At 40.2% G+C, this 15,913-nt stretch overlaps 1 protein-coding gene across 6 annotated transcripts in view; it reads right to left on the minus strand.

Annotated features, from left to right (window-relative positions):
• The window catches only part of IQCH (IQ motif containing H), a 197,515-nt gene that overhangs the window by 101,222 nt on the left and 80,380 nt on the right, over positions 1 to 15,913 (minus strand). For all 6 annotated transcript variants that reach the window (XM_045810715.2, XM_087856836.1, XM_087856835.1 and 3 more), the window contains 2 exons: positions 11,839 to 11,918; positions 9,737 to 9,775 (listed from right to left, as the gene is read on the minus strand). In XM_045810715.2, coding sequence (XP_045666671.1) covers positions 9,737 to 9,775; positions 11,839 to 11,918 — 119 coding nt within the window. The remainder of the gene's footprint in view (positions 1 to 9,736; positions 9,776 to 11,838; positions 11,919 to 15,913) is intronic.

A 15,913-nucleotide genomic window follows, 5' to 3' on the forward strand; every position in this document is an offset into this window, starting at 1 on the left:
ACAAAGGGATTATACCTCCCTACCTTCTTGGATGATATTCCGGTGAAGACCTGTTCTCAAAGGAAACACACTCTTGGACATCAAATAGACCACTCAGGCACGGGGAAGCTATGGGTCTGGAGTCAGCTAAAGCGTCACTGTAGTACATCTGTCACAGAGAATGCCGCACTTGGGAGCACTTCGTACTCAGAGCTGGAAAAGACATGCCTCTCAAGAGAAAGCCTTCCCAAATTAAAGCAGTGCATCAGCATTGTGGGATCCGTTGAGCAGGTAAAGACAAAGCTGCTTCACAGCCTGCTAGGAATAAGAGCCCTGATTAAAGGTCGGGCCATGCTTCAGATTCCGGTTCCTTCTGTTATTCTTCCTTTACTATTTATCTCCATGAACTTGTCTACAATTAAATAATTGCCTGCCATCTTTTCCTCCTTCTACCTTCCTTCTTTCGATCCCTTCCTTCTATTCTTTCCTTTCTGCCTTTCTCCCTCCCTTCCTCATTTGTTTTTGTTTTTGTTTTGTTTTGTTTAAAGTATGCTGTCCTCCCAATGTGATGTTACTGAGCCAATAGCAGCATCGTTTTCCTTCTAGCGGGGATGGCTCTCTGTCATGTCATCCACATTGTCTCCTGAGACCCCTCCTTCTCGAGACCCTGGCCACACCTTCGCCAGAGCCCAAACCCGTGGCCATGGCCTAATTGTTAGCATCCTGCTCCAACTAACCGAATCAATTAGCTGGGGAATGCTCTTCATCATTTGCAAAGTGTTCCTACTAATTAGGTAATTTTGAGGGTTTCTGGAGCCATTACTTAGGAAAAAATCTAAATTTAAAACAAAACAAAACAGGAAGGCAGGATGATGATTACATACGTCGATAAGTCACAGGGGTGAAGCAAAAAAGATAGGCCCGGTATTCCCTCCTAAACTTCAGAAATAACTGCCACAAAGAAGAACTCTAGGAAAAAGGGGTGTGTATTTGTAAGCTGAAGGTCTTTACACATGTGGACAGCATGCGGATGTAGATTAAACCATAGCTGAGGATCCCTAAATGAGACATGACCGAGATTTCCTGGTGGTAAATAATCAAGTATTTGGGATAATCCAACATGGATATCATTTTTAGAGAAGGATTTGCCTGGAAAGACTGACTAAATTGCCTTTGCATCCATAAGCTGATGTTCCCTTTCTCAAACACTCACACATATCTGTTAGTAATTAGTGTTGGCAATTCTGTTGTGTGAAAATGAATAAATTCCTCCGGCCATTATGGCTCTAAGTGAGTGCTTAGATTCAGAGTAGGAGTGAAGGAACCCTCAGAGATGGAACGTGCATTATTCCCTGAAAACCAGAGATGCCACTTGTCTGGCCTGCTCTATCATATTTGTCGAGTGTCTAAAACGTGTTCAGTTTTGTATAGAACAGATATCATTACCTCAGATGGCTAGCACTAATTGAAAGATATAAACAATAATTAGAGAGAGTAGCTGACCTAATCAGGACTTAAGGATTCAGCAGAATTACAGAATTGAATTTTAGAGCATGACGGCTCTTGAAGGTCACTGGCCTTGCCTTTTTACTGAACAGGCTATTATGGACTCAGGGAAATGAGCATTGGCCTTGAGGTCTGACTAACCTGGGTTCAAGTCCAAGCTCTACCACCATATGCTACACACTCTTGGCCAAGTTATCATCACCTGATTGAATGTTTTGTGACCCCACAACATTTCTACGTTGAAGCCCTGGTTGGTGATGTGATGGTATTTGGAGGTGGGGCCCTTGAGAAGTAATTAGGTCATGAGGGTGGAGGCTTCCTAATGAGATTAGTGCCCTTAGAAGAGACACAGGAGAAATGATCTATCATGTGAAGATACAGCAAGAAGGCACCTGCTTGCAAACCAGGAAGAGGGCCCTCACCAGAACCCAACCACACTGGCATCCTGATCTTGTGCTTCCAGCCTCCAGAACTGTGAGAAATAAATGTTTGCTGGTTAAGCCACCCAGCCTATATTTTGCTATGGCAGTCCAAGCTAAGACAACATCCTCTCTACACTTAAATGTCTCTCATCTCTAAAAGTGAGGGATCCCCACGGAGTTGCTGTGACGATCATAACACGTGTAAAGAAACTTTCACAGTGCCTCACCTCCAGTCTGTGTGGTTATCACCATAGATAGGAAACTGAGACTCAGAGAAGTTAAGTGACTTGCCCAAGATCACACAGCTAGTTGCCCTTCCGCTCCCCCACAGCCCTAACTGTCCAGAATGCCCCATATGGCCCCTTACCACGCTGTGCTCTCCTCATTCAACCTTCCTTTTAGCACCGTCTACATCAGAGCCAACCTGGCCCTGACCTGCTGTTTCCTTCTTATTTGAAAAGCAGTCTATTAAACCAACCCCTACGAACATGCTAATGAACCGTGGCATGGTAGGAAAGGGATGGATTTGAAGTGAGAAGACCTAGGATCTAGGCTGTTACCACCTTACTAAATGGTCTTGGGAAGTCACTTCTCCTGTGGGGTATTGGTTTCCATGAGGGGATCATTCAGGGTGCTTCTGATTTTGACACCCTATGTCTGTCTGACTTAAAGTGTCACCCCTTATTAAATGCTATGTGTAGTTTAATAAACTCCTGGAGCTAGCAGAGCCATCAGATTGAAGGCAAACCTCTCCAATAGCATCACCTCGTGTACCATGAAAAAGACCTGGGGATTCCCCCCCCCCCCTTTTCTCTTTTTTAAATAGGAAGCTTTTTCTCGAAAATTACACACCACAGTAGAGGAACAGCTGTTTATACCAACTACATGTAAAGGTGGTCATGGGGAGAGAACCCCAAAGAATGATATTCCAGTATTTCAGGGCCTGCAAATCAACAAAATAGTTCTCAGTTCATAGGACCTGGAAACTGCATTTAAGCCATAAGTGTCAATTAAAAGTGAGAGTCAGACCCCCTAAGCTTTACAAAGAGGATAAAAGGCAAAAATAGAGAACTCACTGAGCAGAGAATATAAAGGAAGAGAATCGTGTTTAAAGGCCACTCAGGGCACCTGGGTGGCTCAATCGTTACGCGTCTGCCTTCGGCTCAGGGCGTGATTCCGGCGTTATGGGATCGAGCCCTACATCAGGCTCCTCCGCTGGGAGCCTGCTTCTTCCTCTCCCACTCCCCCTGCTTGTGTTCCCTCTCTCGCTGGCTGTCTCTCTCTCTCTGTCGAATAAATAAATAAAATCTTTAAAAAAAAATAAAGGCCACTCAGATCAACAGCAATTTTCTAGGGATAATTTCTGCAATTGCTTTGAAAGGTATCGTTATTCAAATGCGTCTTCCTCAATTCTGAAACACTTTCTGAGGAGAAAAAAAGTTCCCACCCCTACATGTATTCTTCTGGAACAAAAACACTCATTGGATCAAATTCTGGTTGAAGATCAAACACAACAAAATCAGGAAGAGTTTTTAAAGCGATGGAATCTATTTTCAGTCAAATGTGACATTTCCTTTTCTAGATACCTCTTTTTACTGCTGCACTGATTTCATCTTTTCTGCTACCTTTGTAATATTTTCTGAGAGAATGCGACCTAGTGAAGGACCTCTTGGAACAATTATGACTGACAGGTGGAACCTGCCTGGGATCCGTACAGGGAACCTGGCAGGCGGGGAGTGAAGAGCAGCCCGGATTCCTAGATTTCTGAGAAAAGGCACATCATCATTTTCTCCATGTCGTAAAGGAAGAAGAGCGAGCCTCCAAAAGGACCTCTGTTATCAACAGAGTAAAGCTTGACATTGCGGTTTTCCTGAGGAAAATGTGTATAGCAAGTCTGCTGATCCCAGATGGCTAAGGAATGCTTGCAAAATTCCTACAACACCCCACCTTGTCACTTTCTCTAAACCTACATATGGATGCTGCTTTATTTTAATTCATAGCCCTATCACTACCTGACCGTTACATTGAATATCTGCCTTTCTCACTAGCATCTAAGTCCTAAGAGGGCAAAGGCTTGGTTTGTTCTGTTCACTGCTATAACCCCAAGGTCTAGTACACTGCCTGGCACATGGTTAAAGGTCAATGATGATTAGTTGAATGAATCAATGTATGAATGAAGCGGATAGCCACTTGGGCTGGGTTTACAGCACAAAACTCTTCTATGATCATACAAGTTATTTGCAAACTCATAGCTTGAGTTTTGAAGCACTAATAAACTACTGAAAATGTCCATACCCTTGACTAAGGAATTCTGCTAGGAAGTAGCTTATTACAAAGATTTTTGTACAAATATGGAAGATGTTCATGGCAGTCTTATTTATAACAGGAAATGATGTAACTATTCAGAATTAGAATAGTTACTAATAATCTGACATTTATAATTTAATATCAAACAATAGGATAATAGCTAAGAAAATTAAGGTGTATCTTCAAGACAGATTAGTATGTAGCCATTAAAAATGTTTTATAAAGACTTATATGTCATGTAACAATGATAAATTGTTAGGAGAAAAGAGGTGGATCACAGTTGAATATACTGTATTAACCAACAGAAGGCCATGCCAAAGTTTAAATAATGCCAAAGGATATGGTATTATGGAACTTTTTTTTTTTTGGCATCTTTAGGCATTTTTTTTCTCCTTTCTGAATCTTCCAATTTTTCTGTTCAGGATCAAGTTATAGTTTGATGAATGAAAAGATAAAGTAAAAAAAATTAGGATATTTTGTGGCTTACTGAGAATTTAACCTTTTCTCTGGTGTATATAAGTAAAACTGTTAGTCCCATGCAATAGAAATGTACACTGAGATGCCACAAAGAGAGATAAAGACGATTTTACAAGTATTTTTTCTCAAGTACTTCTTACAAGCAAAAATATTGTTTTGCACATAGAACTATGATTTTCGTTCACTTTGAAAGTTTCATGTCAAAAATGCATAGGTGAGGGTGGCAGTTGCTAATGAATTAGAGAAAACAGAAATGGTTTTAAACTATGCCCAGGCTTTGTTTCTGTTTTTGGATTTTCTTTTTTCTTTATCCCTTTAAGAAGGTAAATTAAATGAGGTTTCATGAGGGAAAGTGAATCTGAAAGAGGAAAGAACAGCCCTAGACTTCCTTCTGAATCTCGTCTTGTATCTTCAGGCTGTAGAACTCCAATTCTTGCCAAAGTACCACCTGCCTTCTCTGTAACCCTTTAGGACAAGACAAGAAAGGAGACTGTGCTGTGCCGGGCACAAAGCCCACCAGGGAGGCTCTCTGTGCTCTTCAAGAAGTAGGCTGATTTGGAAAAATATCTATTCATGTCGTCTGCCCATTTTTTAATTGGATTATTTGGTTTTTTTTTGATGTTGAGCTGTGTAAGTTCTTTATATATTTTTCGTACTAATCCTTTATCAGATAGGTCATTCGCAAATATCTTCTCCCTTTCAGTAGATTGCCTTTTTGTTTTGTCGGTGGTTTTCTTTGCTGTGCAAAAGCTTTTTATTTCTGTGTAGTCACAATGGTTTAATTTTGTTTTTTTTTCCCTTGCCAGAGGGAACATATATCTAGAAAAATGTTTCTACGGCCGGTGTTAAAGAAATTACTGCCTATGTTTTCTTCTAGAAGACATACAGATGGCCAAGAAACACTTGAAACAATGCTCAACATCACTAAGCATCAGGGAAATGCAATAAAAACCACAATGAGATATCACCTCACACCTGCCAGAATGGCTAAAATAAAAAACACAAGAAATCACAAGTGTTGGTGAGGATGTGGAGAAAAAGGAAGCCTCTTGCACTGCTGGTCGGAATGCAGACTGGTGCAGCCACAGTGGAAAACAATATGGAATTGCCTCAAAAAATTTAAAAATAACAATTACCACATGATCCAGTAATTCCACTACTGGGTGTTTACCCAAAGAAAACAAAACCACAATTTGAAAAGATACATGCCCCCCTATGTTTATAGCAACATTATTTACAATAGTCAGGATATGGAAGCAGCCCAAGTGTCCATCCACAGATGAATGGATAAAGAAGATGTGGCGCACAGATACACAATGGAATATTACTCAGCCATGAAAAAGAATGAGTTCTGGCCATTTGCAACAATGTGTACAGATCTAGGGGGTATAATGCTAAGCAAAATAAGTCAGCCAAAGAAAGACCAATACCATATGATTTCATTTGTATGTAGAATTTAAGAAACAAAACAAATGAGCAAAGAAAAAAATAGACAAAAAAACCAGATTCTTAAATACAGGGAACAAACCTGTGGTTGCCAGAGGGGAGGTGTGTGGCGTGTTGGGTGAAATAGGTGAGGGGGATTAAGGGTACACTTGTGATGAGCACTAATGTATAGCATTGTTGAATCATTCTACTGTAGACCTGAAACTAGTGTAACACTGTATGTTAATTACACTTCAATAAACAAAGAAGTGGGCTTATTCCCTTTAGTAGATAGGTCATATTAAAGCTAAAACTGATGCTGGATACCACCTGGTGGCTTTCAAAGTATATATATTCAAACCTGGAACACTTTGTTCAGAAACAATATAACCTGATGGTAAAGAGGGGTGCAGTTAGCAGAGCTGCTGTGGGTGTGAGGGGTCTAGAGCCCCACCTATTGGGAACTTCCGCTCTTTTCCTTTTCCTGGGGGTCTTGGGGTGAGCATTGTAGGGGCGATGGAAGTTTTGTAAAAAAAAAAAACGAGCTGATCTAAACCCCTCCTTCTACATATGGGGAAATGAGACTGGACAGGAGCGGAGTCTGTCACACATGTTGCCTTATTAAAGTAGTTCAGCTGACTCACCTGTAAAATACTCACGGGTTTTTAACATAAGAATCGAGAGTAAATGCTGGGGAAATACTAAAGAAAGTAACAATGTAACAATGACTAAGAAAAGCAAGACCCCAAAACTGACATTAAAAGGTTATCACCCAAACCGATTCTTTCTGCAGCAAAGGAAATTTTAGAGCAGAGGTATGTCTTTCGAAATAGGATTTTCTTTTATTCGTTTCTTCTTTAATTTGGAAAAAGTTTTGAAAATACAGAAAAGTATAGAGAATAGTATAAAAAACTACCGTTTTTTGTCTTCTTTGCTTTGTATATATATATTATATATATATATATGTATATATATCACATGTTTATATGTATATTATATATATATCTGTCTGTGGCTCATAAATGAAAGCAAGGAAGCTACAAAAGTCCAGTAGTTTAAACCAGAGGAATCTACATGAGGATGAATTAGATAACATTAGATAATACAGAAATAATGTATATATGATATTTATACATGTGTGTGAAGCAAAGAAGACAAAAATATACATTTAAATCCTTTACATTTAAAAATATAGTATATTTTATATATTTATAATTATTTATAAGATTTAGATATATTTAAATTATTTATATATGTGTTGAAATAAAAAAAACAGCACATAAGTTACAATTCAAATTCTCTATTTCTTATTAGTTTGTTCTTCTCCCACCCCCATTTCCAGAAGCAAACACACTCATGAGTTTAACCTGGCCCCTTACATCCAATAAATATATTTGTTTGCTTGTTTTACCCATAAGAGGGATTTTTTATCATTAAAATATTAATTGAAATTAAGTGGATCTTAGCAGAGTTGTTAACATGCCTCCCTTGGGTATATTTCCTGAGAGGGCCAATCTTAGCAACTTTAACCATTTGAACTAGAGCCCTGAAAATACGAGCCTTACATTTCTTGAAACAACTACAAAGCCTATTACTGTGTATTATCTTATTCCTCGGATCCTTGTGCAGAGCCTGACTGACTCCATTTTATCCTTCCACTTCTTGAGTCTTGGTTATTCGGTGAATGAGCTAGAAGACAGAAAAGTCTCTTCAAGTCAGAGCCAACGAAAGCAGACACGACAGCAGAAGTGACTGTGGCTCATTAATGAAAGCAAGCTACAAAAGTCCAGTAGTTTAAACCAGAGGAATCTACATGAGGCCTGTCCTGAGCATGAAGGAAACAAATGAAAATGACCAGAAATGGGTTCTCTGCATATGTGATACTGGGGAGAGAAAATGTTAGATTACATCAGGGAGGCGGAGATACGGGATCTTTTAGAATGATTTCCACCAAAAACGATGGAAGGTTTACAAACTCCTTAATGCTTTGGCGCTCTGGCAGTCACATGGCCCAGTTCTGTGTGCTGGCTCTGTCACTTACTAGGTGGATGACCTTGACTTCTCCGTATTTGGGTCCTTCCAGGAAAATGGGAATAATAATAATACCTACTGCGCAGAGATATTGTCAAATGAGGTGAGCCGATCCATGTAAATCATAGGAACAGTGGTGGGCACAGAGTAAGCACGTGATACGTGTAAGGTGCTAGTAGTTAGTAGCAGTGGTTGTGGTTGTGGTGGTTAGTAGTAGTTATCATCACAGTAGTGGTAACATTTGGAAAACTAGCGCATGTGGAAGAGTTCATAACCTTGTGTGTAGGAGGGTGGACCCCAGAGCCTCATTCTGTCATCTGGATCCTCCGTACCCTTTTATCAACTCTGGGGGCCTGGGGACAAAGACAGTACAGAGGCTCTAGGGCTGCTGTGAGCACTCGGTGGGTGTGGAAGGTGCTTAGTGTCCTGCTCTAAGAGCATGCTCAATCAACTTTTGCTGTTCTAAATATTCCTGGTACATCAGGCCTAGTGTTCTTACAGCACATCCTATTTTTAAAGTGTGGAAGCAAGCTCACAATTTCCTCGCAGCTAGAAGTCAAGGGAAGCTGGAGGAAGGTTCTGATTGCATTGATTAGTTTATCCAGGGGCAATCTGTCTCGGTCTAGAAGGACCGTATGCAATCATTGCTGTAAATACAGCTCTGTCTAGTCACAGCTCTGCAGAAGTACAAGGAGACCCAAAACGTGGGCCTCTTTTCCTCTAAAAGGGGGGCTAAGCTCCCTCTGAAATTCTGTCTGATAAGATCCCCAAGGAAGGGAGGCCTAGAAGATGTTCTTAAAAATAAGCCAGTGAATTCTAATAACAAGTGCCTTATAATTCCAAAGCATTTCCACACACATTAAGAGCGCTAACACAGCAAACCTATGAGAAAAGAGCTGTTATCCCCATTTGTCAGAGGAGGAAGTGAGGCACTGAGAATTTAAGTGACTTGCTCCAAATTCCTCTATTAGTAAGGGAAGAATCCAGCTCTTTCCTGCTTCAAATTCAGAACTTTTATTACTCACACTTGACCCAGTGGAATGTTCCTTGCTGGCACGTACTTGTTGGTGGGAACGATTTCATTCCCCCAGCGTTTTTGTTACCTTATTGGTTTTAGGCAGCTTAGTTCTAAGTTCTAAGCCCCATACCCTCACCAATGACCTCATATATGCAGTGTGTGTGGACACACACATACACACACATATGCACATGCTGGGGGCAGGGGAATTTTTTTTAGCATTTTATTTCTTTTTAAGTGGACTTTTAAAAAGATGAGAATCATAGATTGAGGTTGAAGACCGTTGTGATTCAGCCAGATTTTGAGTATGCTAAATCACTTCTCTGGATTGAAGCCTGAGAAGTAATTCAGTCCTAACTGAAGGGGGAGGGAGAAAGGTTTTTCACTTTAAATGAACCTTTTTTTTTTTTTCCTGAAGACGCGATCTAATTTCTTTTATAAAAGAAGAGCAAAAGAACTTTTGTTGCAGTCTCCAGCTGTCAACCAGCCTCCCATACTTTTGCCCTCCAGCAAAAGGAAGGGACATCAGGTGACAAACCCCAAATTTCAACTAGTCACACAAATTACAGACCTTCCTATCATGATGTCCTCTTGACCTTTTGCTTTTCCCCTACAATGAAGAATGAGACACAGTTTAAATCAAAATGACCCTCTTGGGCAATTTTACAAGACAAATAGAAGCACAGAGCCTCCCCCACCCCTTCCCCAGCTCTCCCCGCTGGGCCAGCCTGTTCCCTCTTTCCATGCAGGCAGGAGCTAATAATTAGAAAGACCTTTCTCACCCCAGACAATGCTGCTTTGCTTGCCAAGAGCCCTGTTTGATTTGAAGAGAGAGTTTGACAAAGTAAATATTTACAAAAACAACTGTAGTCGGATGCCAAGTCCCGCTTCTAGGGGACACCGAAAGAAGTTACTTCCCAGAAAGGGCTTCTCCGCGTGGCACCACACCGCCCGGTGGTGGGTGCTGATTCAAGGTCTGTTCTGGCTCTCTCAGTGTTTCTGTGAGCCTTTTCACTTCCACGCGAGGATGCTTTTCACAGAGCGTATGAATAATTACAGTTACCATTGAAGAGTCGATTCAGAAATGTACCAATTCGGGACCACAGGAAAGAGTCTTTAAATATTACTGCCCCAGCACTAGAGGAAAGCTTTGTGAAGTCGACAGAGAGGAAATTAAAGGCAGGGCTAATTAGCCCTCCAGAAGTGTCTTTATGAAAACACATTTTTTTCCCTGAGATACATAGATTACTGCAGAAAACCTAGCCATGTTTGTATTACCTGTAGATATGTTGTCTATAACGCTGTGGGACTTGAGAGCTCAAACATGGTGAGAATCAAAACAGGTGCCCCCGCCTGTTCGCATTATGCACATTAGCCCGTGGCCTTCGCACAGCCTGTTAAACAGCTGAATTTGAAACGATCGTGGTGCAGGCCAAACGCTAGCCCGAAGGCCTGTCTGTCTAGGGATTTGGCCATTTACATCGATGTGGTTTTTTTTTTTTACCCACATTTTTCATGAAACACAAATATTTGCCATGGCAACTGGGGTGTCACATGATACGCTGCTACATAAACAGCTTGGAAATCTCTTAAGGGGCCACAGCCCACCAGTACTGCAAACACAGGGAAAGCGCCTTGAGGAAGATTTGGGCATTAAGATGAAGGTCTGGGAAGAGCAGGTAACAGTCTACTACATAGACAGTAGGATTCATTTCTTCTCTGCCACTCTTCCATTTCTTTCTTCCTCGCTTTTTTTTTTTTTAATGGGAGCAGCTGTAGATATGACCACATAGGGTAAACTCAGAAAAAGACTCTGCCAGCTGTCTCCTTTTTCTGGTGAAAAGTTTCAGTCATCACAACTCTGTGGCTTATAAACATAAGAAAGCAAGCTTCAAAAGTTCAGCTCCTTTAAACCTGGAAAATCTCTGTGAGGGTTAATTCTGTTGTACCGTGAGGTCCTAATGTTAGAGAATACAGAATTTCTTCCCTTTCCTTAGGATATCTGTGTGAAACTGGAGAGCATGCTTTTAATCCTGTGCTTAAAGACAAATGAAGTAGAGTAGCACCTCGTAAGAACATACCCTATGCAACACGAATTTGGATATAAAGTAGTAGCTATCGTATTCTGGACTCCTAGACTCTTGACCCAGTTAGTGGTATAGGTTGGCCCAGTCATTTAGTTAATCTCACAATAATGTGACACGATTGAATTTTTTAAGACCCTGTGGATAATGTCATGGTGGAGTTCACTTGTACAGCAACCCTCCCTTTAAAAATCAAATGCATCCCAGCAGCCAAAGTAGTATTTATTTCTATATGAAAGGTACAACTCTAAAAATTTTTTTAGAGTTTTAGAGTATTACTCTAATACTTAGAGTATTACTCTAATACTCTAATATTTAGAGTATTTTAGAGTATTACTAAAAATCTCACTGAGAATATTGGAAATGATTCCTTTCTGTTAGAAGCATGAGGGGCGCCTGGGTGGCTCAGTTGGTTAAGTGGCTGCCTTCGGCTCAGGTCATGATCCCAGGACCCTGGGATCGAGCCCCACATCAGGCTCCCTGCTGAGCAGGGAGCCTGCTTCTCCTTCTGCCTCCCCCCCCCCCGTTTATGTTCTCTCTCTCAAATAAATAAATAAATAATCTTAAAAAAAAAAAGAAGCATGAATACCTTTGATCTTTGTTTCTTGGAAGAGAACTTCTTTGCTTCCACTGGAATCAGCTGTGGTTTCTGAAGTGTAGCGAAAGGGGCTGTGGATGGAGGTGGTGCATTGTTATGTCTTCTAGAAAAAGGCTGAGTTACTGGATGGATGCTATTGGGTTTGCCACTTGAAAGTCAAATGGCTCTGTCGCTGTTCACTATTGTCTTGCCTTTATCAATTCAATGAAACATTTGTGATCATCGATTTCAAAAGGAAAGCAAAATGTCAGGTCAACTCATTTTGTGCACACTGCCCAGACAAAAGGCACATTTTAAAAGCAGCCATATTAGGGAGTAATATTGGTCATATAAAAACATTTTGTGGGGGCGCCTGGGTGACTCAGTGGGTTAAGCATCTGCCTTCGGCTCAGGTCATGATCTCCGGGTCCTGGGATCCAGCCCCGTGTGGGGCTTTGCACTCAGTGGGGAGTTTGCTCCCCCCTCTCCCTATTTGTGCTCTCTCTCTCTCAAATAAATAAATAAAATCTTTAAAAAATGTTTTGCTATAAGATCTCTTCAAATAGCCATATTCCCAAGTTCATTTAATAGGGAAGTTATTATAACTACACATGGTATACTGTTCTATTGTGTGGTCAGTAAAAAAGATGATTCTGAAGAATTAGAATGGCTTTGGGGAAACAATACAGGTGGAAAAACACAGTAAATATTATTTTTGATATTAACTTAATCTCAAAGCAACAACATTTAGCAAACACATCTGGTCCATAGGTGGGTAGGGCTACCCGCTAGACACTGCTTGAGAGAGAAATCACATCTCTCCTGTTGGCTGGCAGCAGATCCGACTGCCTTTTCAAACAATTCAAGTCTGACATTCTCAGGCGTGAAAAATCCTTACACCACTCTTTCCAAGAAAGAAAACAAAAATAATTTATTTAAATAGTAAACTGAGTCAAAGGAATGAGGCTTCTTTCAACTCCCTTAGTCCAACCCCTTTTCTGTCCATTTTATAACAGCCATGTTAGAAAGAATGGACAGATACTGACAAATACAGCACATTAGTACACAATTTGGAATCCCACCTTGAGCTCTTCGCTTTTTTACATTATCTCAGGTCAGCTGCTAGCAATCTCTTCGACCACCTCTTAAAAATAGCAGGAATTCTGGAGTCTAATTCCTAAAATTCATCTCCACAAAAGACATTTGTTGGTTGCCTCTGACCAACCTGGTTTGACCTGGTTTTCGGTTTTCTTGGCTTCCAGGGAGCCTCCCTGACTGTGAAAATTGCCCATCCCCTTCCCGGAGCCTGACAGTTGGTTGGAGCGTATGAAGACGCCATTTTAAGCCTCCAAATTTTGCCTTGACCTCTGTGCTCTCCTGCCCTGTTGTTCGCTTGGACTACCCCCTCCCACTTCTGAAGGCCAGTCCACACCCTGCACTTGGGCTGCTTGAAATCTAGATTCACCCATAAAGGCCTGTTATTTCTCATGTCTGCAGGCTCGGTATACTTTTGGTTAAACTATCAGTTTCCTGTAGATGAGTGAGATTTACGGTAAAGTTCTCATGTTGAAACAAAACAGCTGACAAGTTTTTGAGTAGGCATAATTTTGAAAGGATTTTAGTAAAATTATAATGAAATCTGGTAGATAAAGTTCTAAAAGATTTGTAATTTCATATGGGTAATCCACAGTTAATGGTATATCTAAAATTTTTTAGAAGTTTTTCTTAGTTACCTGCAGAAATTCTGTCACTGAATTTTAACTGCTCGTAGCCTTAAATTTTATGGTACACGTGTGTTTGAAGAATGTGAGTCTCTAAGAAAATTGTATCATGAGGTACTGCCCATATTTTGCTACTCAATTTTCCTTCTGGAAAAATCTGTATGATAAACTTGCCAGAGTTAATGTCAGAGGGAAAAAATCATCTTTCTGGACAACCCTGTAAGCTTCTATGGTAGTTACTGATATGTACCTGTCCGGTAGCCTTTCTTTCTTGCTAATGTTAGAACCTCATTTTTTCCCCAATATGCCCAGCTCCAAGGAATGCCAGATTTAGCAAACAAAATATTTAGAGGACACACAGTTACATTTTAATTTTAGATAAACAACAGATAACATTTTAGCATAAGTATGGCCCAAATAGTAAATATATTTAATATCCAACAAAGAATTTTCATGAATGGATTTTACCAAGCATTACTTATTATACTAAGAATTGAGCGTATGTCCCAGATCCTAACCCTAACCCTATACCTAAGCCTATGCCTAGCCATTCACTTTCCCAGCCTTTCTTAGAGCTAAGAGTAGCCATGTGACCAGTGAGATGTAAGGGGAAGTCCAGCCAGGGGCTTCTGGGAAGGGAGTGGTAACCACTGTTTTCCCCTCTTCCTGCCTCGAATGTGTACGTTAAAGTCCAGATCTGCAGGAGCCATCATAGAGCCAGGAGGTGACAAGCATGAGGCTGAAATCAAACATCCAAAGAAGATAAAGCAGAAGGAGAGCTGTTTTGATTCTTCTGATGAGTACCACCAGTCCTACACTGTCTACCTCCTGATTTCTTACATGTGAGACAAATGAACTCATTGATTAAGCCACTGGTAGTTAGGTTTTCTGATATTTGCAATCCCATACATTCCTGGCTGGTGTCCTTCTCCCTCCCTCCTTGTCTCCATTCTGTTCTTGTCTTATTGTGTGTGCTAGGGCCTCAAGGACATGTTCAGTGATGGTGGCAGTACTGGTCATTCTTGAACTGTCTCTGCTTTTAATGGAAAGATAGAATGCTCGTAAAGTTTGCCTACTAAGAATATTGGTTCTGGGTTTTTTGTTTTGTTTTTAAAGATTTTATTTATTTATTTAACATAGAGACAGCCAGCGAGAGAGGGAACACAAGCAGGGGGAGTGGGAGAGGAAGAAGCAGGCTCCCAGTGGAGGAGCCTGATGAGGGGCTTGATCCTAGAACGCTGGGATCACGCCCTGAGCTGAAGGCAGACACTTAACAACTGCACTACCCAGGCGCCCCTGGTTCTGAGGTTTTAGCTGAAGGCAATAGTCAGGGTCAGAAAATCCTCTTATACTTCTACTCTGCTCAGAGGTTTTTTCCTGCCTATTATTAATGTTGAGTTGCATTTCATGATTTTTAAATTTTTGCATGTACGGAGATGATCATAGGATTTTTCTTTTTTAATCTGTTAACATGGCGAATTATATTGTTTGATTTGTTCAATGTTGACTCTTCCTCACATTCTTCCTTATGATGAAGGTAAAAAAAAAAAAAAAAAAAAAACCCACAGTGCTAACTGTTATTTAGAATGTTTGCCTCTATGTTCCTGAGATTGATCCATCATATTTTTTCCTTGGACTGTCCTCATCCAGTTTTGGTACCAAAGCTATAGTAGCTTCATAAAATCAGTTGGCAATCTTTTCTTCTTTTCTTTCTCTATGGAATAGTTTGAGATAAGGATCACTGATTTCTTAAGTTGGTAAATCTTGCCTATAAAAGGCTGAGGCCCTTTTTCCTCTGGTATGTTTTTGTGAGTGGCCATGTGTGCACACATCCACGTGTGTTGTTTAAGACAGAGATACATTTTTTATTACCAGTTCAAATGACCTAATGGTATTGTTTTAAGTTTCCTACTTACTCTTGAGTTAATTTTGGCAATTATTCTCCTTTCATTTAAAAAGACATTGACATAAATCTATCATACTATAACTTAAAAAAAATTCTGTGTCTTTTTTCATTTTAATATTATTTGTGCCTTCTCTTTTTTAAAAATTTCAGCTTTATTGAGGTATGAGTGCATAAAATTAACATATAAAATTGTAAGATATTTAAAGTGTACAGTGTGGGGCGTTGATATATGTATACATGGTAGAAGGATTCCCTCCCATCTAGTTAATTAACACATTCATCATCTCACGTACTTCTCTTCTTTTTAAATTAATGAGAACATTTAAGTTCCACTCTCTTACCAAATGTCAATTATTTACATTATTGACATTAGATCTTCAGACGTTATTCATTTTATAGCTGAAAGTTTGTACCCTTTTACCAACCTCTACCCACCTCTCAGTCCCTGGCAATCACTTTT

The sequence above is a fragment of the Ursus americanus genome, chromosome 28, assembly GCF_024610735.1.
Source record: "Ursus americanus isolate L20-20 chromosome 28, mUrsAme1.1.p, whole genome shotgun sequence".
NCBI classification, from domain to species: Eukaryota; Metazoa; Chordata; class Mammalia; order Carnivora; family Ursidae; genus Ursus; species Ursus americanus.